General features: G+C 44.7%; 1 protein-coding gene across 1 annotated transcript in view; it reads left to right on the plus strand.

Moving 5' to 3' along the window:
- znf407 (zinc finger protein 407) overlaps positions 1 to 25,859 on the plus strand; it is a 145,960-nt gene that overhangs the window by 42,276 nt on the left and 77,825 nt on the right. Inside the window, exon 5 of the mRNA XM_078287303.1 lies at positions 22,858 to 22,932. Coding sequence (XP_078143429.1) covers positions 22,858 to 22,932 — 75 coding nt within the window. The remainder of the gene's footprint in view (positions 1 to 22,857; positions 22,933 to 25,859) is intronic.

Below are 25,859 nucleotides of genomic sequence, written 5' to 3' on the forward strand. Positions count from 1 at the left end.
TTTTTTATGTTTTGTCTGTTTTGGATGTTTTGACATTTTATCACTCTCTAATAGAGTTTTTGATACATCACATGATGATGTATTTTGAGGCCATATTACTACAAGTTTGGTAACGTTAGTAATGTTTGCAAGCATTGAATTAAATCACACCTGTATTCTCAGTATGAAAGTTGCAAAATACTTTCCAGCTGAATCAGGTGTATTAAACATTTTCTAAGCTTTTCTTATAGATTCAATTTTTTTTTAGGTCCTTTTCCCAGAAGAACACATTCACACTTTGTTTAATAATGTCCATTTCATATTTAATGTAATTAAGGATGTGCCTAGCAACACCTAGCAGTTTTTGCATTTAGGATTGGAGTTTTGCTCTCCTTGAAAGCCTTAAATTCAGATGCTTTTTTTTCCCTCTTTGTCTCTGGGTCTCTCCTGTGCTGCAGCACCGGGCCTCATTTTTCATTAGAGGATCGCCCCATTATTTCATTTCTTGTGATAAAATGACAAAAGATTACTCACGAGAAATACTAAATACAGAGCTGGGCCGATGGGATCTCCCCTCATATGTAACGCTGCTGCGCTACGGCTGAAGGCTTCATATTTCCTATTTCTCTCTCTATTATATATATCTGGCAGAGTTGTAGATACAACCACTGTGTGTGTGTGTGTGTGTGTGTACTGTATTACATCTGGGAGGAGATTCTGGGTGTCCCAATCTGATCAGACACCACTAGCTGGTCAGCAGACCTCGCTTCGGTGCTGAGGAAACCTTATTTTAGCAGGAAGAATGTGGAAAAATTAGTGGCGTTGCTGACAGGAATGTCACCGAGGTGGGGAGGAATAACTTATATGAAACGCAGAGGGAAGAAGAGGGTAAACAAAGCAAACACAGGCCAGCGATGGCTAACTGGGAATTAAAAAAAAGAGAGAGAGAGAGAGAGAGAACCGCGCCATATCTTTATCTAAGATGATTCATATTTTATTTCAAAACAATGCCTCCATTGGTCACATTTTTCAGGAGGGGATAATAGAAAATGTAAAGATACGGGCTGTGAAATATGAGTCGGTTCGGGGAGGTAAGAATGAGAAAAGATTAGCTTGAGATTAGAATAAGAGAGATGGAAGAGGGAGGAAGAGGAGGGCAAAGAGTCTGGCGGTGTGTGAGTAGTTTCTGGAGTGCAGGTTGTGTGTGTGTGTGTGTGTGTGTGTGTTGTGAGAGGGGAATGATGATTATACACACTCCCACCCTACTTTGTTTTCCACCTACCTCCCATGCTAGTAGAGATTGGACATCTTTGACCAACCTGCTCAGCTACACTCACACCTGCCCACGCATAGCTTTCATTCTGATTGACCTATCACAACCTACACATAACTTACACTCACACTCACACACGTTTCCTTCTTTATCAGAATATTCATGAATGGGTAAAAAAAATTGATATATTGTGCATTCTGTTATTAAGTATAACTTCTGTGGCTTTGCTCGCTACCCAACATATGTTGTTTTGTTCGCGTTACGGTATTGAAACCGTTGTTTTTGCATATTTGTTTGCCTGTTTGTGTCAGATAGCCCACCTCGAGTCGAGTCCCCGCTGTTGTTTATTCATTAAGGCCGCTTTCTCGACTTTCCTGCTGCAGTCCTTCAGCGGTTCAGAGAGTCGGAGTCCGTCCTCCGAGCGGCCCCGTGTCTTTAATTTAACAAGATACCGGCCGAGGAGAGGTTTTTTGGCTGCTCCCCTCCATCCTGAGAGTCATTAAGGCCGGCCCACGGTGAGGGAGACCCAGCCAGGCATTAGCATAACCAGGCACAGGGAGAAAGGGAGCGCTGGGTCAGTGGAAACTTCCAGATCAAACGCTCCCAGTTACCCCTGGACTCGGGCTCTGGTTAACGCCAGCAGGCACCAGTAGCCCTGGGAATGTGTTAACAGGCTAAAACCAACACTACCAGCATGCCCAGCCAAGCTCCGGACCCCCCCCTCCAAACCTCCCCAACACACACACACACACATGCACACACACACACAGTATGTTGGAAACCTCTCTTCCTCTCTCCCCTACTTGCTCACTTTTCTCTCCTTTTTTCTTCGCCTTCTCTTATTCCCCCTGTCTCTTATTTTGTTAGCAACTTGAATCCCCTTTTCTTATTATTTTACCATTAGCTGTGGTGCAGGAGTGACACGGTTATTAGCAGCAGCCTTTAGACAAGACTTTTTATTTATTTTTTTATTTTCTGTTGCCTTCCCTGACTGTGGTGGATGGAGATCTGCTGTGCCACCCTAACTAACGTCCCCAGAAGGAGACTTGGAGGTGCTCTGGAAGCCCTGGCGTCTCCCTTTTCAAAGAACTTCATCTTGAAGTGAATTCCTGCTAACATGATTGTCACGACGCATTACATGTCAGCTTTTTCTTTTTTTTTCCTTTTTTTTTTTTTTTCATTCAAACCGAACTGCTTACTTTTCCCTGCTCTCATGGAGGAATTATTTCACTGTTTCGCATCTTGAATTTCTGCCCTTGTACGGCACAAGCCAGGATTCCCAAAGGTTGTTTTTTTTTGTTTTTTTCCCAAGACGTGACTGTCAGTGAAATTTCATCATCATTGACACATACATGGGCTACGTGCGGAGTTAGGTTATGGCTTGCTTTCAAGAAGTATTTTTTTTTCGCCGTTGGACTTATGAGAGTAATGTTTCTCAGTCCATGTGAATGACAAGTGAAATCTGACTTTGGATAGTTGAAAAAACAGAGAGAATGTGCATCACTGTTACATTCAGTGATGTAGTGGAAAATAAAAAGATGGGTAAACTATGACCTCAAGTCAGTTGTCATCATAAGGCAAACAGCTGCCAATATGAACAAAAATCAATTATACCTTCACAAAAGTATTTATTTGTTTTTTTTGGTTTGTTTTCTGTTCCCGGCTAAAACTTACATCAGTGTGATACAACTGACTATGATGTATACTAATGTATTTGTGTCCTAAAGTTTTATGGGTAAACTATTTTCCCCAAATAAAAAATGGCGGGTCAGCTGAGTTTAGGCCGCTTTACCCTCCACTTCGTCCCCGGTTACATTACATGACGTTACATTTGGAAAGGTCATTTCAGTCTTGTAGCTGCCGTCAGGATATAATCTGCTAGACAACAATTTGGACAGAAAATCAGTCTGAACACATACTTTGTGTTCATATAAAAAGCTCTCTGTTGTTTTTATCATTGTGGTGCGACGTGTCCCGCTCACGTTGCCCGCTCTGATGGCATCTGCTTTGCTTTAGAGGAGCGCTGAGCGATTCGCAGCGACGGACGTGGTCGACTCATCACGCAGGGCTAATTTGCCTTAAGTTCTGTTGCGTTTGTGTTACTGCAGATCTGTCACGGGATCACATTGACGTTGCTATAGCATGCTGTTGTTTTGTTTTGGGGACTGAGAAAGCCAAACACGAGGTTAAGGCATGACGAATAATACTTTGTGACAGACAGGGCCTGTTGTTGGTGGACAAAGCTGGCAGAGGCTGGGAGTGCTACGTTTGTGTGTGAGTGAGTGTGTGTGTGTGTGTGTGTGTTGGACCATGATTTGTCATGACTTGAAGTAGAAAAGGGAGACAGTTTTTCCATGGATTTTCTCTAAATGCCCTTCTTCCTATCTTCTGATTGTTTTCAGCCACTCTCACAAAGCTGGTGAGAAGTGGCTGTCTAGCTGCTGTTGCATCTGCTTAAAGCCTGAGAGAGCTCTTCGGCAGCAAGTTGGGTTTAAATGAAATTTCTCCCTGTAAATTCAAGTTACCTGTGTTATTCTTACTGTGTGTTCACACTGTGAGCAACTTGGTTGATGGGTCGCTCTGTTCTGACCGATTGTGGGCGTTGCAAGAGGCTGTGATTGTATCTATGTGTTGTTCTGTACCTACAAAGGTTTTATCCAAAAAAATAAGATATGCATTTATACAAAACTACACCATTTTTATGAGTTAACATAGCTAGGTAGCAAACACAAATAAACACAAAAAAACCCTCAATAAAATTACTTTCAAGCTTACCATCAACCCCAACGATGGATGCAACCGTTTTCCAAGCATAGTTTTTGAGACGTTTATTCCTGTAGTCTTTCAAACAAAAGTAGAGAACTGGGAAGCTTCAGGTGGCTCCAATCAACTTCTCATCCATTTTGCACTTACATGAACTATGGCTCATGAAACTAAATCACATTGGTAGGGAAACAAGGAAGTGCAGAAATCTGATGGGCTGTTGATGGCCGATGACCGCAAAGTTCAGCATTCACACATCGGCCAAGTTTCCCCGGTCGCTCGGCTCTACAGGAAATGAATTGACTTCTGGTGACTTATTGAGCTTGTTGCTCACAGTGTGGAAGCACGATTAGGGCGTTTCCCAACCTCCAGTCCATTTGCTTTCGCCAGAATCAGGAGACGAGTTGTTGCTTTGTTGTATTTGCGCACTGTTTTGGTTCCGTTTCATATGGTAAAAGTTATCATATGGCATTCATTTATCAACAAAAGCCAGGGAGTGAGGGAGCAGTAATTTCCTTCAGAAACGTGGGTGTGAAAGGACTTTCTTCGGTGGTAAAACCCATCCTTAACCCATAATTCATGGCGGGTTTAACCCATAATATGCCATGCTTCCTGTAGTTGGGAGAGATCACGGTCGGATCACGTTTTCAGTCCAAAGCACTCGGGGAAACGTACTGAGAAACGTCCATCTCAACAAGGTCTCGGTCCAATTGCCGTGCTCTCACATGACCGAACCAACTGGGAAACTATCTCCTCTGAACCAGCTAGGTGTGAAAACGCATTTAGTTAACATTCAGTTAACACAGTCCTATTACAGCTAAATCAAACGCGTCTCAAAGGAGCTGGCCTGCGCTGTCGCGAGAGAAAACCCGGCTGTCCTCGACACTCGCTAAGACATTGCAGATGTTGAAGAATTGTTTTCCTAGTTAACACGTCAGTCGGCACTCAAAAAAAACCCCAAAAAAAACCTTCAGTCTAATTAGAGATGGGAATCATTGTCATCTGTCTTATAATGAGGAATCATGGAGGCTGCTTATTTCTCTCTAGTGCCATTTGATATTTCACTGTGTCTACAAATGAAAAGGGGATAACTTCCCATATTTTAAGGCAACGCTGTAAACAGGGTCACTTGTTTTTTACAGGCACTGTCAATTACCCAGTGGCACTAGCCCAGCAGATATAGCACAGCGCTGCGCTGGCTGCCTGGCTGACTGGGTGACTGGCTGGGTGGCTGACTTGGTGGCTGACTGGCTTGTCTCTCGGAAACCTGTGAAATATGATTTACATTGAGAGCATGTTGTAGCAAACCCTAGCCCACGGTATGCATATTCCCCCATTGTTTGTGACAGTTGGTTGTACCTGCGCCGGGGGGGAGAGCGCCGAGTAGGCATCCGACTTTGCATTTCAGTGGCTGAGCCCAGGGTCAGGAGCACATCTGGTTGACTGGGAGGTGTGTGTGTGTGTGTGTGTAAATGTGTGTGTGTGTGTGTGCATGCTCATTGGAGACACCATCACACACACACACACACATATGCACGCGAGCTCACTTGTTGCTGTGCAGCCAGAGCCGGTGTGCATAAAGCATCAGCCGCGGCACACAAACAGCAAACCCGGTACACCGGTGCACTCCTACACAAACAAACAAACACACCTGCTGCTCCCGGCAAGTCGCTCTGACAATCAGCCGAAGGAGGGAAGGCAAACAAAACAAACAGTTTAATTTACATGACAGTAGCCTGCGTTACATTAGCATGCCGTGGCAATGATAGAGTGAAGCTCCGCTGGAAACAGCAGGTAATGAAAAGTGATGGTCCTATTTGCGGGATACTGTAAGTACAGGGATTGGAAGCTCAAGCAGTCAGAACTAATAGCGTGCACTGGGCTGCATGTCTTCCAGACAGTCCTTTTGGTGTGTTGGTTTGAAAAAAAAAAAACCTCTCCCAGTCCTTGCTAAAATAGCTAATTTTTCACTGTTCGCGAATGAATATAACCAATTTGTTGTGGTGAAGAATTCGGGCTGTATCCATGTGTTAAATAGGGATGGGAGTGTGATTTGTTTTTCAGATTTCGCTTTCCGTTTCTCCCAAACTCGTCTCCTTTAAGAAAAGAACATGAAATGTTTATGAAGTTTGCGCAAAACAATTCACGTGCAATTCTAACGAGCAATTAACTTCATCAATAAATAAGTAAACAGTGTTTGGGCCAGTTTGTAAATGTGTGGAATGGGATTCGTGTCTTGTGAGACTATTTGTACTGAGTAACCTATATATCTGTGGACATTTATTGGATGCATGTTAGTGTGTGTGGGGTCTGTGGGTGGGCTTGGTGTGTGGGTGTGTAGGCATGTGTGTGGAAATGCATTTGTTTTTGTAAATAATAACATGCATTCATTGTGCCATGTGCATGTGTGTGTGGTGTAGCAGTACAGTTTATGTGTGTGTTCTTGTAATTTTGTGTGTGTCTAGCCCACAGAGGAGTGTCAGTGTGTGTGTGTGTGTGTGTGTGTGTGTGTGTGTGTGTGCGCGCCCTGGCTCCAGTGGTCTGCTCCTCATGTAAAGAGATAGCATCTTCCCACAACAGATCAATAAGAGGGAATATTTCTAGAATCTCTGCTCCAATCTCCAATCTCGTCAACCTGTGTGTGTGTGTGTGTGTGTGTGTGTGTGTGTGTGATGACTTGGACTCCCCAGCTCTGACACCTCACCCTGTGCCTTGGAGGTAAGGTTGAAGTTAGCTGCCATACTGAAGCTATTGGCATATTGTCAGACTCTGAGGAACCATAGAGCACATTTTCCCTATTCTCTGCTCTTTAGCCAAGTGCGACTCATGCTGCCTTGGTTTGATTTAATCGTTTTTTTTTTTTTTTCCTCTATGTTTGGTTGTGACCCTTTCACCGGTTCCTTCAGTCTCTAGCTATCAATAACTCTGCTTCACCAATGGCAGCACGTGATAGAATTACTCTTTCTTATTAGGAATATACTGTCCTTTCCTGGTACACGTATACACCACTGCTGCTGGCATGACATGTGGACACACACACACACACACACACACACATGCATACACTCTCTCTCACACATACAATCTCCACCCCCACCCCCCCGCTATCACCCCCCCCCACCCACCCGCCTACCTCATGTTCCACTCTTGCTGTAAATTGTCCTAAAGGGACAGAGCCACAGATGATTTATGGTGCCAGATATGATTAGATCCCATGTATTTTTACACAATGGACACATTTTGCATGTGGCGCCTTAAGTGGGAGCCAGTAGTCATTAGCGACTGAATAAACAGCGTGTTCGCCACTTATTAGAATATAGCTTCATGTTTCCTCCTGACGACTGTCGTGACGGCAGCGCCTTGGCAACAGGAGACAACCCGCTCTGAGTGAATGTGAAAATATTTATCTAAGAATGTATAAAATGTCTGCAGGTCTGTTTCGTTTAAAGGCCGCTATGTGTCAGAAAGTGTGGAAGGTTTTCAGACATTTTTCTGATGAACTAAAAAGCCTTGACTGACTGGCCGAGGGTCTGACTCCCCGACTGAGTTTATCTTGACTTGTGTGCAACTATTTAGGCTGTCCTTCACTGGACCGTTAGCGGATTAGTGAAAGACAGTGTATTTGTGTGAAATAAACGAAGAATTTAAACTATGAATTATGGTTCTGCAGCTCAACGGGTAAATTGCTGTCATGGTTTTTTTTTTTTTTTTAATTATTTTGTCTCCGTCTTCTGTCTTCTTATTGCTGTGGTGTTTCTGCACTGCACTGCCCAGAGACCGTTCGTTCTCTTCTCACGACGGTATTCAGACCTATTATTTTACACACAAACCCTCCATGTATTGCAGAGGTTGAACACACACAGTTCAAGGTTAGTCTCCAATACAGTCAGGTCCAGCTCCCTTTCAAACAGCTCAAAGATAATTGTCAATAAAATTGATCTTTCTTTTTTTTTTTTTCTCCCTCTTCTCATATTTTTCCATCCTCCTCCATCTCCTAACCCTTTCCCTTCCCTTCACTCCCTCACTCTCCTCTCCTCTGCCTCCGTCGTTCTCTTCTCATCTCCGGCCCGATAAGTCTGCCTTGACTGCCAGGAGCGCCGAGTATCACTGCTTGCTTTTGCTCCCCCCCCCCCCCCCCCCCCCTCCTCCCATGTTCTTCTCACTGTGCACTGAAGCCATGTCACAATTTCTCAGGGAGTTTTGATGCCTGGATGTCTCCTGTCTGGGTCCATCTCGTCTGGGCTGCAGCGCCGGCCCTATGCGATCTGAACTGCGCTGCCTCGCTGCAGGTCAGCCTTCGCGGCCGATTAGTGTCGAAGCGCCACTTTGGTCACAAGTTGTCGGGAGCGCTTATCGTGAAGATCAACAGCGATCAGTCTCGCCGCTGCGCTCTACTCCACTCTCTCTCTCTCCCTGAGCCCTCCGCATCTCCTCCCTCTTTCTCTCTACCGCTGTCTTTCTCCCTCCTCTTCGCCCTCTCCCCTTTTGGCATTTCTCCCCCCCCGCCCCCCCCCCCCCCCCCCCCACTCCTCCTCCTTTTTCGCCTGAACTCGCCATCCTTCCATCTATCTCTCATCATTCTCCTCTTCCCCGCCTCCCACCTTCCGCCCCATGCTCTTTTTCCGTCTTCTGCCTCTGCATCCGTCCATCTGTCTCTCTGTTTTTTCTTGTTTTCTCTTTCTTTTTTGCTCCTTCCTTCCAAAATGTAAAGAAAAAAATGCAAAGTTTCCTTTTTACTCTGCGCCATCACCAATAATGGGACATTTGCTAAAGTGGGAAAAAGTGGGAGAAAACTCCAAAACATACTTTTTCACTTTGGCACGCCACTTTTTTTAATCAAGATGTAGAATAAAATGAAACTTTACATTTAAAAACTGTTGTCCTATGGATCGGTCTCTGTCCATTCGCTCTTGTGTCCGTCCGTCAGTCCGTCTCATGTGATATCTTAGACATTGCTGATTGGATTTTGTCAAAGCTTTGAAGAAACGATGCATCTCACCACTGCATTCCGCAAATTTTCAAAATTTCACTGGCTGGCCTAAGGGGGGCGCTACAATTGCAGGTCAAAACAAGTTGTCGTACTTGTTACTGAAAGGCCCAGAGGGCGGCTGTTATCATTGCTGGGAGATGGCATGCTTACTGTTGTCTTGTTTTTCTTCCATTTGGCAGTGTGAGCTCCCCTTGCATTGGATTGTTTGGGCCTACACACTGCTGTTTTTTTGCGTGCCCGGACAGTGCAATAGACACAGATTCAGTTTGGGCTATTATTTTCTTTGCTCTTCCCCCCCCTCCTCCATTCTCTCCCTCCATCCCTCCGTCTCTCAGTGTCTCTGTGTGCCGTCAGGCCTCGTCTGTGGCGAGAGCCGAGACGACTCATGTTTGGCCTGTCAGTAGGGCTGGTAGTGTCAGTATCTGGAGCTGCTGGTTCCTCTGACAGCGCTGGAGGGGCTGCTGGTCCTAGCAGAGTGCAGCCGTCACCCTGTGACACGCTCAGTGTCACCGATCCCCTCCGTCGGGTGACATGGCACCCCCCCCCCCCCTCCTCCTCCTCCTCGTCTTCGTCCTCCCCCCAGCCGGTGGCCTTTTCACTGCCACTCTGCAGTCAGTCACTCATTCAGTCAGTCACTTACTTACTCCTTCACTGAAGAGAGTCCTCCTTAGTAGGGTTCGACCTACGTGGGTTTTTGAACTCCGATATTTTTGGATTTCAGCTGCCAATACTCAATTTTGTGTCTGTATTTAATATCTTTATATTTGACCATTTTCATGCCAAAAAGATATAAGTATTCAGTGTTTCCCTTGAATCTTGGCAAGACAGAAAAGCCTCTGAAACAACATTTAGACTATGAGACACAAACATTTTCCATTGAAACCATAGATAATAATAGATACCTAACAATAATAATAATAATAAAACATGTCCATGCATACTTGTGTGGAATTGATGGAGGAACTGATAAAAATGTTGCATTAGAATCAATTCAAGTTAAGGGCTTATCATAGACAACCAGTTTGGTATTATAATTATACAATACATGTGATTAATATTAATCAGGCTGCATTATATCCTTCATATCAGAGGGGGCAACACTGACTGGCTGATACCTGATTTTTAATAAAAAGCCAGTTATTGTCAAACTGATCTATCTCTCTAACCCTGCTCCATAGTAGCACAGAAAACACAGTTTATTGGCCAATGGTATAGATAGATAGATAAATAGATAGATAGATAGATAAATAGATAGATAGATAGATGGATAGATAGATGGATAGAGCCTCTGTGCACTGCAGGACTAAATATGTGTGTGATTTAATCTGGCCTTGGCGAGTGTGCAGCAGTGACAAATGGATGCTCACTATGAAACCTCCTCATCCAAGAGACAGTATTAGTTTTTGCTTTAATTACCAGCCGCAGTAATGTTTCCTATCCATAACTGTCGGCCTGCTAGAATGCAGCCTGGCAGAGGGGTGAGGGCCTTGTCTCTTCTCTCAGTGGGCCTCCTGTCTTTTCTCCCCCACCATCCGTCTATCCTCTCTCTCTCTCTCCCTTCCCTCCTCCTCCTCCTCCTCCTCCTCCTCCACCTCCCTCCCATCCCCTCTGCGCCCGCCGCATCTTTCATTTCAATATTTCAATATTTATGCCTCATCTGAGAAAGTTCAAAGTCACAGTAAGGAGGCGTAACTTTCTCCTGCCTCCCCGCCGACAGCGCCGGACCCGGCCGGCCCGGCGGACAGGAGGGGAGAGGCTGGTGACGGCCGGTGTCTCCCCCCGCCAGGGAGAGCCTCGGCTGGGCATCGGTGGGGGAGAGAGAGTCCTGGGTTGTGGAGTCAGTCAGACATAAAAACGATATGGGGTTTTGATGGCCAATACTGATATATTTTGGATATGAGCTGCCGATAGCTGCTTTGTGCTGATATGTATCTTTAAATTTGACCATTTTCATGCCAAAAGTTCTCCCCAAAAATCCAGTATTCACCGTTTCTCTGACAATTTTATTCTTGTCAGGGTGAAAACGCCTCTGAAACATCATTTAGACCATTAGACACTAAAACTATCCATTGAAACCCAGGATAATAATAGTAACTAGAAGGGCACTCGGAGAGCGCAGACCTCCGCCAAGGTTTGTGCTATTATTGCTTGTTCATGAGTCGGATCCGGATCCGCTCCAAAATTTAATGGGTTCTTCCTTGGCCCATGCTACACCCTTCCACGAAGTTTCATGAAAATCAGGCCAGTAGTTTTTCCGTAATCCTGCTAACAGACAAACAAACAGACAAACAAACAAACAAACGGCACCGAAAACATAACCTCCTTGGCGGAGGTAATAAAACATATTTATGCATACTTGTGTGGAATCCAATGAAAATGTATTAGAAGAAATTCAGGTCAAGAGCTTCCCATAGACAGCCAGTGTAGTATTGGGGAATTCTGCAATAAATATGTAACCAAACAATCTGCATCATACTCATCATATGGGAGGTGGATGGCACTGACTGGCAAATATTCAGTTTTTTGCTCAGAGGCTAAAATCGGTTTGATATATCGCTCTAACCCCCAGCCAGTACCTAAGTCTCCGGATTGGAGAGCATACAGCGGCCCAAAGGTCCAGGAGAAGCATTAAGAGAAGGTCCCACGGGTGCTGGCGTTGCGTCTGCAGTCCACGTCTGAGTCCATGTCACTGCGTGGGCACTGGCTGCATTTAGCCGTCGGTCTCGCTGACCATCCCTCGGAAAAGCCAGAGCCAGCTTTAATAAATAAAGTGTCTGACAAGTCCGTCCTTCGCCATAAAGATCTCTGACAGCCGCCGTCTGGTAATAGATTAGCCTAATTACAGCGCGCCTGAGTTTAGATCACAACGTCACGTACTCAGCCTGCTCCTCTAATAGCCATTACAGCCACTACTCTCCACTCCCCTCCTCTTAATGTAAAGTTGTAAAAAAGAAAAAAAAAAAAAAAAAAAAGAAAAAGCCAAAAGGAAAAGGTCGTCCTCATTTGCATGCAAGCCTTCATTAGAATATGCGAATATGCTAAGGACAGGAGCCGGCGCTTTGCATGTGCAGGTGATGAATGGCCGGCGCATCGCAGAATAGGCCGACACGGAGGCTTCGTCACCCTCATCTGCATAGCATACTTTATTTACTTATTTATTTATTTATTCATTTACTTTTGAGTGCTCGCTCTCTGTGATACATCTTGCGTCTGTAGATGGTGACTGAGGAGGACCTTTGCAATTTAAATGCCTCTACACACACACACACACACACAACTCTCTTTCAGTGAGATTGGCTTTTATTAAATGGCTGAAAGAGACATTACAGTTTTCACAAGGCTCTCTTTGCTTTGTTTGGATGGTTCACACTGTAGAACGTTTGTGTTTGTTTACCACTTGATATGTTCCAGCGCGGACGTAAACATAAGCATTAGAAAAGCTAGGAATGGGCTGTTTATTGAGCGGTGAGTCAACCTGTAGAGCGTCAGAGAGCGTCAGCGGTGGGAGGGAGGCCGATGCTTGTTTGAGTGAAACCTTTCGAGGTGTTTTTCTGAGGTTTTTCTTTTCTTTTTTTTTTTTTTTGGGTGAGGTGGAGGGCAAGTTTCCAGAGAGAAACTTCTCTTCACTCTTCTCTGTTGCTAGGGCGGCAGATGGTGGGTGTCAAGACAACGGCAGCAATAGCCAAACAAAGACATCCTTTATCCGTGTGTGTGTGTGTGTGTGTGTGTGTGTGTGTGTGTGTGTACATGCTTGTCTGAGAGGTGTAGAAGTGTGAGTGTGCTGGCTTTTGAGTAGGAGGCAACAGCATCTATAATAACGCTGGAACGGTGCATTGTGCAAATTCTTAAGCTGTATTTTCACTCAATCTCCAGAAAGCCCATTGTTCTGTATGATAACAGACAGCAGACATCTCTCTGAACCCCATAGTAAATGCTCGGAAACTCGCTCCCAGGTTAGAGAAAGTACTTTTCAATACTGTCATCCGGAGAAGACGACGGATGTCACGACGAATTTGCGGTTCGACTTTCCAAACGCAAAGAGTGTGAACTTCCATTTTGAGCAATCGTGCCTCTCCATCAACAGTTATGCCTCCCAGAGTCTAATAAGTCGCTCTTTGATAGAATCGCTGAATATTAGATTAGTACCACGGCGGTTTATTTTCCTCCTCTGGAGTGTGACCTTAGCTGCCCTTCAGAGAGGCGCGAGGATAATGAGAGTGGTAGCCGGCCGACAGACAGGCCTGACATCCCAGCTACGCCCTTCATTCAGCTGGCTGAGGAAAAATGTCAATACGGAGGCCTTATGTTTTATGGATTATCTGCTTTAGCAAAACTATTGTGAGAGAAATACAACTCTCCCTTGTCATGTTCCTTCAGTTCTTTTTAATGTGCGAGACCACTCGCCAAAACAACAAGGGTTGAAATTAGAGAGGCTGTCTTCTTCTTTTTTTTTTTTTCTTCTCCCTTTTCACTCTCTCTCACCCTCTTCCTACTCATTCTTAGGATCTCCTGATTTCTCAGGTTTGAACATGGTGACCCTGTGCTCTTTGATTCTCCAAGAACTGCCGTTCTTTGTTCTTTTGAAGAGCCTTGCTTTTGGGTTTTGGACATGTGTTCAATTTTATAAATTACATCATTTTGATCTGGTCTTTGGCATGCATCTGCACAGCTTACTGTGTGTGAAGGTGTGTCATGAACAAAGCCTGTTCTTATAGACCTTAGATACTCCTTTTCTTCTCTGTAAATTAAACACACTCCGAGCCGCTGGATTTTTTTTTTTTTGTATTTTATTTTTATTTCGGGATTTTATTATTTATTTTCATATCTCTCTCCCTCTCCCTCCCCCCTCCTTTCTTTTTCATACGTTTAATTTGTTCTCAGAGGACAGGCAGATACAGTGCACAGTAAACAGACTGAATAAATCATGTTTGGGCTGTTTTTTTGGGTCTCACCAGGGCTACTGTTGGTTTTTATCCCCAGGAGGCAGTGGGGAGGCTTGCTGGTAGTAAACGGACCCGAGTGCAGCCCTGTTATCCCAGTTTAATCTGCCCACTGGGGGCCAGAGGGAGGTCGGGGGCTCGCTACGGCTCCTGGTCCCAGAAGGAGCACAGAGGGTGAAAAGGTGGGGATGGAGGTGGGGGGGGGTGTCTGGTGGCTTTTCCCTCAATTAACAGAAGCTGGGGCTCTGTCGGTGTGTTTGCCTATTATAATGAGTATAGCCTTAATGACAATGGTCAGCTAGACACAGTTTTCAGGCCTATATGTTGGCAGCAAGGGTTCCTCCTTGACCACATAGTGAATGTTTTTATTTTTATATCAGATGTCTGACCAGAGAAATCATTCCAGTCTGGTGTGGGAGGATTTTACTCAACAGTCTGTAAAACCTGCAGTGAAACCTGCCTCACTCTGCCTTAAAGGATAAGGCTGGTGTTTTTTAATGCATTGCTTACCGTCAACAAATCCTATGAAAATAACAAAATCAGCAATGATTTTGTTTTGCCAACAAGTCTCGTCCATGTAGCCGGTGCCCAATGCAGCCATGTCCCAGCAGCCATAGAACTCCACTGTATTAAAAAAACGATTAAAAACACGTCAAAGAGCCATGCCGCTGCTCTGGGCAACATATTTCATCATCACGATGCACCGGGCCGGCCGACTTTTTCCTCGAACAACTTAATAAGCCGGCTGTAAACACTTTGCCATCTCAGGAAAGTAGTTCCGTAGCACCGAAAATAGTCCCCGGCATAATGAAGAATTTGTTCCCATTTGAATTTGATTTGGTAATAACTACAACAGCCTGACTTTTCGTGGTAACAGTTAGCGATTTTTAAAATTGACACTATGTCTTTGTGAGCTGTATTTCAAGGTTTTTAGCTTACAATTGGAGCCAATGACTTCCGGGTTGACGGCTAAAAACGGTACGTGGGAAGTCAGAAAGTAACGGGAGTAGAGCAAACGCATTGTTGATTTTGTTGTTTTCATAGGATTTGTTGACAGTAAGCAATGCATTAAAAAACACCAGCCTTATCCTTTAAGGAGCTGCTGACCCACCTAAAGAATTTCATTAGTATGGAGAGTCAGTGGAGAGTTTTAGTGTCCCATGATGGTCTGAATGCTGTTTCAGAGGCTTTTCCACCCTAACAGGAATAAAGTTCTGGGATAAACACTGAATAAACGTATTGAGTTATTTTTTGGCCATAGAAATGGACACATTTAAAGATATTGTCTGCACACAATATCAGCTATTGGCAGGATCAATCCAAATATATCAGTTTCTCTATCGGCCTTCAAAAACCAATATCGGTTGAACCCTAACTTGCCTGTTACGCATCCAAGCAAAATTACCAACTTTTGAAAAAGACATTCAGGGATGTGAAATAATTTTGCTTAGTGTTACATTTATTCCAGAAACAAGCTTAATAATATTGAAACTACAAAGAGCACAAATAAGTTTATTTCTTTCTTTTTACTCACCACCCTTCACCTCTTCTCCCAGCATACAGCATACACACCTGAAGAGACCTTATAAACATAAGAAAACCTGCATTACAAATTACTGCACATCATAGAAATTGTGCAGCAAGCTTTTTAAAATACCAGCGCTGCCAGTGAGGCGCTTTGTAATTTATCCCTTCACGGCTGTTAGCTGCGCCGCGCAACGGTGATTTATTTGGTTTAAGAGAAGTTTTGTTTAGAGAGATAATGAGCAGGACTTCTCTTTAATGATTTAACACGGCGCGGTGGAAAGGAGAGGGGAAAAAGCACATATATTTTTCATATCTTTAACTGCACTGCAGAGAGGAAGGGAAAGAAGGAAGGAGAGAGAGATACATTAGCAAGAGAAGCTAACAGCCTTTAACAACCAGCATTTTTGATTCATTTGGTTTTCTTGTGTAAAATGAGGCTTTTTTACCCCCATTCCACAACAGTATTTTTGTATGTTATGTATTTCATTGGAAATGATTCTCAGTATGTATTCTGTCTTCACAGCAAATAGTGTTTCCTCCGTTTTGCTATCCATAAAAGTGAAGCTTGTTTGTGCTGATTCTACAAAATATGCCTGCTTTTGCGGATCTGTTTTGAAAAGTGCTTTAGCCACTTGTGCAACTGTCTGTACCTTGTTCTTTGTACACCTCTCCTTTCATCTTGACACCAAATACAATATTCTTCCTTCTTGTTCAGCATTTTCAAGTTTCTCCCCTTTTTTTAAGGATTTAAATCCCAAATTAAAGCAGTTAATTAGAAAATATAATGAAGCTGAGTAGCATAATATGCAAACAGTGCTATGACGCTCAGAGCTGGGGGCTCCGTAACATTGAAACTGCCATCGGCGCATAACGATGATGATATCAATAATAGATTACTTCATCAATCGGCGTTCTCTTGAAGATGGAAATGCGCTGTCGGGAAGGGACTGAATTTTTATTTTTCATTATTATATTTTTTTTTCCTTCCTCTCTCTCCCCCCCCGCCCCTTCCCCTAGCTTGAAAATGTCTGTTTCATCTCACATTAGGGTGTGCTCTGCATAAGTGCAGGTGGAACTTGCTCTCCCTCTAAATGATCCTTTAATGGAACGGTGTGCACTGGAGCTGGGAACTCTATGGGGCGCTGCCACTGTCGATGAGAACGTCGCCTCAATCAATCCGTCAAGCCCCATCACCTGCCTCAGCAGATGATCCAAAAACCCCTTTGGAGAGGCAGAGTGAGCTTTTTATGTACCTCCTCTAAGACTAGAGGACACACACACGCACACGCACGTCCGTACACGACAGCGGTGGCATCCTAAGTGAGAGGTGTCTGTTTCGTTGAGAGCCTTGACGTTGATCGGTCGTCAGAGAAACACTTTGCCTCTCTTTTATTTTTATCAAGATCATCTTAGAATAGATCAAGTGCTTACTTCGCTCCGGCACGGGCATAAAAAAATCAATTTGGACGTTTTATTTATTTATTTCCCCCCAATATCTGTTACATTATGGGATGTTTCCATAAGCGGATCTCTTAGAAGCCCGAGCAATATTGATGCGAAGTCGCCCCTTACTTCCGTCAAACAGAGCGACAGCGCTGCAAACTGCCTCTGCCTCCTCCTCTCTGCCTAGTTCACATTCACTCTGACTTATCTAGACGCTATATCATGACTTTTCATATCTCCTTCTTTCCCCTCTTTCTCTCTTGTGGCTTCTTCTTTCTCCGTCTTTCCATCGCTTTCTAACTCTACATCTGCGAGACTGACAACGCATTTAGATCTCCCCATCCAGTCTTATAGACACCTGCTTGTAGAACATCCGGTAAACTCAGCAAGTAAACTCAGCAGAATCCTTTCTTTCTCAATTCTTATTCTTTATGTCTGCCTGTCTGTCTCTCTGTCAGGAAGTCCGTCGGTCTGTCTGTCAATAAATGTCTTATCTTTCGACTTCTTTTTCCTGTCTGTCTATCTGTCTGTCTAACATGTCGGCAGCTGTCTCGGCGCTCCGGGGTTGCTGTCAGCCAAGTGTTGGTTTCTGTTCTTCTGTCAGTTCACCTGCCTGTCAAAGCCTCTCAGATTAGACATGTCAACTTACCTCCAGGTTTCCAGCTCTCCAGGATGGGCTTATAAAAAAATAAACAAGGAAGAAAACAGATTATGTTTACTCAGAAGAGTGAATTAGTTGTGGCATTGCAAAGGGTTCTTTATGCTATGGATTTACCATACCACTGCTATGGCAAATATACATTGTGGACGCATTTTCTTATATTATAAGAAGATATTAAAGGTGCAATGTGTATCATTTTTCAACATCAACATATCATTGTCAAATTAATTGTGACACCTTGGTATAATTACAGAAAATAAATGAGATGACGGTCGAGATGATTGGTAGCCTCTATCTCACACCAGTGGTATTATTAGTGCTAATGTTTTTCCTTTCCTTAAACCCATTGCTTCTTCCTTCACTTCACTTTACTGAAGAGAATAAACATCAGCCTTTCACTATTTTCTCCATCTCCATCATTTCCAGAAACTGAGTATACCTCCGTTTGGGCTGGAAGAACAGCGTCCTCTTCCTGTTTTGTACTGTAAAACAATCTCCCTTTGTGCCGTAAAGCAATTCAGCAGATTTGATCTATGGATGTTAAAATGCTGCATGTAGCGCCTTTCTGTTTCATATAGGCTATGGGGATCTTGCAGATGTTGATTTGATATGCTGGTTGGGGTGCAGCCTGGTTTTGATGGCTCTGGAGCAGATATGGCCTTTAGTGACGACTCACAGAACTATTTTAGGACCGTTACAGTGTAGCCTACAATGGAATGATGATCCTGTCTACTTGCACTTGACTACTATGAGAATGGCTGCATACGGAAGTTTGGAGGAGATTGAATCAAAGCGGTGCCAGCAGTGACAGACCTCCTATCCTAATCTCTCTTCAAAAAATTCCACCTCACTCACTTGTCAACCAATCATTGTTTGTGCGTTGGACAAAACTTGAATGAAGAGAAAACAGAGACAGATGAGGATGAGGAGGAGAGTGACCTGCTGTTGACTGCAGGCAGAGTCACTGAGGGATAGACAGGAAAGAAGGAGGGAAATGACAGAAAAAGGGCAGATGAAGGCGGAGGAGAGGAGGTGAGGGGAGGTATAGCAGGGAAAGCTGTAGGGGAGGAGGCGCTATAGAGCTGACTGGTGGGAGAAATTGAAGATGGAAGTGAAGGGAGATGAAGGGAGGTGCTGCAAGGAGAGATGGGAGAGGAGATGGAGGGAGGAGGATGCAGAGGGGAGCTACCTGCTGCTGATGGCAGTCAGAGTCAGTGAGGGATGGAGGGCGCTCCAGCTGTGACATTAAAGCAGCAGGTGGAGGCCATCATTAGGACTGGCACAGGAGGCTGGATGAGCCCGCACACACTCATTTCTTTGGGGCCCGGCGGACCACTGCAGTGTGTGTGTGTATGTGTGCGTCTCCTCAAAGGGAGCTGAAGCGTAGCCCCATAGCTTCAGAGCTCATCCCCACCTCCCTCTCATCTTTCCCCCACCGGAGCCCCTCTTCTCTCCCAGGTTTCCGCGGCTTCACTTGGCGAGGGTTGAGTGCTTCCCACATCTGGTACCTCTCTCATTCTTGCCTAATGGTTCCTCGGTTACCTTTTTGTCAATTTACAATACAGAAGTTTGTTCGACTTTAGCTCCATTTTTCGGCTCTTAGCTTTTCTTATGTTGGGCTCACATTGCGGCAGTATGCGGTAGGCTGCAAACCGGATGTTCGTTGTTTTCAATGGGACAATGATGGGAAATGGTGACAAAAGTTTAATATTCCCAACTTTTGTCTAGTACCACCACAGCGAAGACAAGCCAGATGTTGAAAAATCAGATATAATAGTATGCACATACCTTTGTCCACCTGCTCTTCTTGTCTCGTAAGAAATCTTAAGAAAGCAGCTGAAGTAACACAAGCAAAAGTTGGCAAAGTATGTCATGTCTGACACGTCTCCATCCCAGCATGCTTTGTGTACAGCTCTGGAGATCGGGGGGTGGGAGTGGGGGGGTGGGTTGTGTCTAAGCCGAGCGTTGCTCCAGGCCTTTCCTTAGATCTCCCATCCCTTCCGGATCTGTAGATGGGTCTATCCAGGAACACCATTAGGCAAATGAAGTTGTTTGTATCAAATATTGACATGTTATCTCTTCATCGTCAGGCGGCGGGAGGGAAGAGAGGGAGAAAGATTGTAACTGTGGGTAATTGAGCCGTGTCTCCCCTGCTTATCGGTAAAGCTCCGGCACGTCACGGACCTAACGAGCTGTGGCGCGCCGATTAGTCTGAAGGGAAAGTCGAACGTGAAACGCCAGAGCCTCCGTCTTTTTTTTTTTTTTTTTCTGTTTCTTTTTTTATCAGCAATGGATATTATGAGCCTCCCTGGAGGGCAGAGGCACAGCCTTATTAGTTCAATTCATGGGGGGGAAGAGAATTGATATGGATGAATGGCATGTTAAAGTATCCCTTTGTAACAATAACCATCAAGGCTGTGATGGTTCGGGCTGATGATGCAGCCCAAGGCAGCGGGAGGACGAGCTGAGGCCCTGACCTGGATGGCAGAGGCTGCACACACACCGAGGGCAGGGGGCTGATTACACACTGCCTTAAACAAATGGATCTGCCCCTTTAACATTTAGATATGTGATCTGGGTGTGTGTGTGTGTGTCTGAGAGAGAGAGAGAGAGAGAGAGAGAGAGAGAGAGAGAGAGAGAGAGAGAGAGAGAGAGAGAGAGAGAGAGAGAGAGAGAGAGAGAGAGAGAGAGAGAGAGAGAGAGAGAGAGAGAGAGAGAGAGAGAGAGAGAGAGAGAGAGAGAGAGAGAGAATATTGGTGGATGTCTGTATTTTTGTGTTAGTGCATTGTATGTGCATTTGTGTGTGGTTGTGTGTATGGTGGATGTCTGCATTTTTGTCTCTTAACATTATCATTTGCATGTGCTTATGTGTATGTGTGTTGATACTGATGGATATTTTTGGCGTTTTTGTATGCGTGCATTACCATTTGTGTGTGTCTGTGCGCGCGTGTGTGTGTGTGTGTGTCCATACGGGAGGCCTGTGCCAGGGGCCTCCACAGGGCATTGCCAGTCTTGCACTCGTGCCACGCTGAGAATAATCCAGTGAAAAATGGGAGAGATGAGAATCTCACAACATGCCAGTTTGATTTGTAACCCTTGCTATCAAAGAATGCTAATTAAAATCATATTTTGCATATGTCTTGTCTTTCATGCGCATATGCAAATTACCCCCATTGCCTTTCAGCGCTCTGTAATTAGGTTTATGAAGGACAGCTGTAATACATAATTAACAGAAATGTTTGCAAGCTCTTTTTTTCTCCACGTCTAAACACGACGACTTAAACAAGCATCCGTGAAGTGTTCCAAGGCCGTGCTTTTCTCTCAAATGTATTGATTAATTCCCCCCCTCACACACCCCCACCCCACCCACCACACACACACACACACACACACTTTTTTCCTCAGAAATATTATCTTAATTAGGCTGTTTGTTTATTTATAGATGATGCCGTCAGTCAGAGGCGCCTCCAGTGGGCCAGGGACGCTCAGCGTTTTGATCTTGCCATTCTCCCTCACTGGAGTATATGGGATTTAGTCATGCGCTAGCTCCTAGTTTAACTCCAAGGCAACATTCTGGACGGATGGATGGATTGAGTTCGAGAGGATTGAGAAAATGTAGAGTGATGATAACAAAGCAAAACAGTGGAACATGTTTGAATATTTATATGGTAGTGTTAGTTAGCATCGGCCTCAGGGGCCCCGATGACGGACGGTGGCTCTGGGGCCATGATGGGATGGAGGAGACGTGTGTGGAGAAGTGTGTGTGTGTCCAGACGTGGTGAGGGAGGGGGGAGGGGGGTGGCGGGGGTGGCAGAGGGAGAGAGAAGCACTAGCTGACACGGTGACATAAATGGTGAAATAATTATGCATGCTCTTCATGACAAACCGACTCCTAAAGTTAGACAGAAAGCCCCAGAAAGACACAGACGGGACTGCCAGGGAGAAAACTAGAAAATAGATCTACTTGGAAGAAGGAGAAGTGAAAACGGAACCAGAAAAGAAGAGAGGGGAGGAGCGCCGGGGAGGAGGACCCGGGTGTGTGCGGTGACACTGCCAACCACATGACTGCCGGTTCAACTCCCTCGGCCTCTTTCATGTAGCCCGGTCCTCCGCTCTCAGATGTGGTCACTGTCTGTCAGTGGCACAATAATGGGAAGTGATGGGTGCTAAATGAAAAGGCCAGGGGATGAAAACACTGGTGAAGCGGCTTGGATGTCTGAGTAGTTAGGCCTGTCATCCATTCATTATGTTTTCACATGCTGTTTAGGAGACACGGTAAACTCAGGGCTCTAGACACAGTCAGGACATTGTGGTCACTGTTGAGCAATGGTACCCCAGTATTTTGGACTGTGTGCGTGCTACTGCACATACAGTACATATATGTGCATATGAATCTATGCGAGGGTGTGCATATTTGTGTGGCACATTGATGTACAACATGTGGCACTCTGCCTCGGCTCTCTCCGTTGTCCCTCTGGTATTTGACTGCTAAGATGTTAACCCAAATTTAGTTAACCATTTTTAGTCTTAAATGATAATCCTCTTGTCCTGTACTTGAGAGATTAGTTTTGAATAAGAGTTAAGAATGCGTTGCACTTCCAATTAAAGTAATCTGCAATATTTTCATTCAAATTAATGTCAAGCCTATAGCCAGTTCATGAAAGCTTTTCCATTTGCTGTTCTAAACATCCAGTGTCTGGTAGGTCTTCCCTGGGAAAAATCCTCTGGAGCACAGAGTGATGTGATTTACCTTTCTGCTTTGATTGGAATAAATAGAAGAAGAACTGGGTAGTTAGCATGAGCAGCGATAGCCACCATGGCTGAACAGACAAAGAAAAGAGCGCCAGCTACAGAAACTCACAGAAACTTGACAAGTGATCTCTGATTACATATTTATTGTAGCGCTAATGGAAGGCCCTTAACTTGGATTAACTGTAATGCAACATTTTGATCGGATTCCTCACACAAGTATGCATGAATATGGTATTATTTTTTTTATCCCATGATGATCTAAATGAGACTTTCAGAGGCTTTTCCAGCCTGACAAGAATACAATTCTGGGGGAAAGCCTGTATATTTTTTTGGGAATGTTTTGGCATGAAAACAGTCAAATTTAAAGATATTGAATATGTGCACAAAATGTCAACTGTTGGCAGCTTCAATCTAAAAATATTGGCCTTCAAAAAGCCCGTATTGATCGAACCAAGCATACATATTATATAGCATGGCTTAATACTGCTGTTTGGTTAATCCATATCTCTCTGTGTGTGTTGTATTGTAGGTGGGCCTTTGTGATGAAGAAGCACCTCAGCACCCACCTACTGGGAAAACATGGAGTTGGACAGCGTAAAGCGAGGTAAACTGCATTCTCACAACTGCATTCACTCCTACGTATCACAAACAATATTTCACTTTGGTAGAACATTTACATTTACTGCACATACATAGGAGTTCATCCATGGCCACCACTTCCCTACTTTCATTTTGAAAAGCTTGTCGAGAAAATCCAACGTCTAAAAACTTATAAAAATCTTACTTCTAGCACATTTAGATTCACAAAAGTGAAAATTAGATTCAGGTTATGTTGCTCCATTCTGTGTCCTGGATCTAACATTTCAGTAAGTATTTTAGCTTTTTTGTAGGGAATTATCATGAGAGCTAGGCAATTAATTCTGGATGTTGGAGGTTGACTACCACTACAGTACTATGGAGGTGTGCATGCTGCAAAGTGAAAGTGTCCCTACTAAAGTTAAATATAACTTGAAATACGCCCCTAACGAGTTAAATGGCTTTCTCTCATTCTGTCTGTCTCTCTCTCTCTCTTGCTTACATGCCTTTTTTCTGTCAAACTTTATCTTGCTCCCTCCCTCATCTTACTTTCTGCTCTCCCTCTTGAATTAAGGATGAATGATGTTGCTCTTACCATTTTTGTCTGTGTGTGTGTGTGTGTGTGTGTGTGTTTCTGTGTACATGTAATGTCTCCCGCTTGGCCCTGTCTATCAGAAGCAGAGCCCTGCTGTCAGTGTGTGTGTGTGTGTGTGTGTGTGTGTGTGTGTGTGTGTGTGTGTGTGTTAAAGAAAGAGGGTGAGGAGATGAAGTTGTGAAGCCCCCCTCTCCGCTGACAAGCCGAAACGAGACGTTAAACACCTCTCAATCTGTCAAGCGAGCCGCTAAAGTAGAAACAGACCCGCTTTTTCATTACTCCTCAACCAAATTGATACTTTTGACAACATGTGGTATTAGATATGACAAGTGGCTTCAGATATGGAAGTAAGCAGCCCGACCAGATGCCTCTCCGTCTCTCAGACATTATCAACTGGATTCCTACTGTCAGCTGTTCATCTGGATTAGATTAGAGACAAATCCTCACATCCACAGCCGCTTCAAGTCTCTGTTTCATCCACATTTTTTAAATGTCAAGGAAAGTCGACAAAGGTCCATGCTCTTTTTCAGCAACACCCTTCATACAGTTACACACATTCACTCCTGGGAGCTGCCCAGTACAACCACAGTCTTCTACTGGTGGTCACTGAGCAGCTTCAGTGGGGCAGTTGGGGGTCGGTGCCTTGCTCAGCGGCACCTCAACAGGTGTTTTGGTATTGAGGGAGATTCACTCTCCCCACACACAGCTTCCCAGCCAGTCTGGGGCAGTCTGCCAGTCACAAACCTGCTTCTCTAACCTCTAGGCTACCATCGGCCACATGGTGCAATCCCATCGATAAAGGAAAAAAAACAAAAAATACAAGAACAGAAACAGCTTGACATTTGCTTTTGTCAAGATGAATTGTAGAAATTCTTTTTTTTCCGTTTGGCACAGCAACAACCGGACGTTTTTTGTTTGAAATTGCCCCCATTTGGTAAATGTGGTTTGTATCACGGTTTGCTCCCAAAGACCTTTTGTGTTCGTGGCTTTTGTATTAGAAGGTGGTGACACAAGCCAAGGTCATAGAGGACACACACACACACACACACACACACACACACACACACACACACACACACACACACACAGGGGAGACTGGGCATGAATGGAGCTGTAAGGTCTGTGTGTTACCTGATAGCGTTTAGCTCAGTGTGTGTTTTTGCCAAAAACAACTCCAGTCACTCTGCTTAGCCATAAAGCATAGTGCCACATAGCACCATTACATCAGACACATACACACACATACACACAAGTATGTTCAGTGCATGCATACACACACACACACACACACACACACACACACACACACACACACACACACACACACGTGCAAACTGTATAGTCCCATTCCTGCAGACCACCATCAAACGATCATTCTCACATCCCTTGCTTTCCCTCACTCTCTTTTTTTCCCACTCACTCATGAACATTTGCACACGCACTTACACACACACACACACACACACACACACACGCACTCAGAGGGAGGAGGGCCACAAGGTTTGTTCTATTTAAACCTGTAAAACACGGTGTCATCATTTTTCTGACAGTCCTGCAGACAGAATTTATCTCATCATTAATTAACCATCATATTTCCAACACAGTGCAGCTTAATTAGCACAAGGTCATTGGGGAGGGCTTATTAAGTGGAACAAATTTGGGCAAGTGTAAGAGAGGAGGCAGAGGACGGAGGACGGAGGAGGAAAGAGAGGAGGAGGAGGAGGAAGAGGAGGGAGAGAGGTGGGATGACAAAGAGACGGGCAGAGAGGGAGAAGACGAAAGAAAAAAGAAAGAAAGAAAGAAATGGAGGAAAAATGAATAGTGTGCATGTATATATGTATGGATGTACCTATGTATGTGTGTGTGTGTTTGTGTGTGTGTGTATACCAGTGGGTTTGGTCCGATGTGACAGTGCTTGCTCGGTGATTGATAACTGCACCGGTTTTGAAAGCCCAGACCTGGAGACTAGGACGGTAGCAGGGAGAGAGAGAGAGAGAGAGAGAGAGAGAGAGAGAGAGAGCGAGAGAGAGAGGGAAATAGAGAGAAAGAGAGAGGGATGGGGAGGTGGGGGGGGGGGAGTCTGGACCGGCAACTGGGGACCAGAGGGGGGGGTGGGGAGGGTGCTGGGGGGAGCCAATTGCAAACATATGCTGGCTGGCAGGCGGCGGAGAGATGGATTGCAGTGGGACAGTGTCAGAGAGGCAGTTTCATCACCATCTCTACGGCCCTGTTCACCTGGTATTTTTAGAACACTGGGGAGATCTGTTAGTCAAAGGAAGAGAGGAGGAGGAGGAGGAGCGGGAGGAGGAGGAGGAAGAGACCTGACTAGCCGTAGGTAACGCCAGGCTCCACTTAGCCAA

This window comes from Centroberyx gerrardi, chromosome 12 (assembly GCF_048128805.1).
Source record: "Centroberyx gerrardi isolate f3 chromosome 12, fCenGer3.hap1.cur.20231027, whole genome shotgun sequence".
NCBI lineage: Eukaryota > Metazoa > Chordata > Actinopteri > Beryciformes > Berycidae > Centroberyx > Centroberyx gerrardi.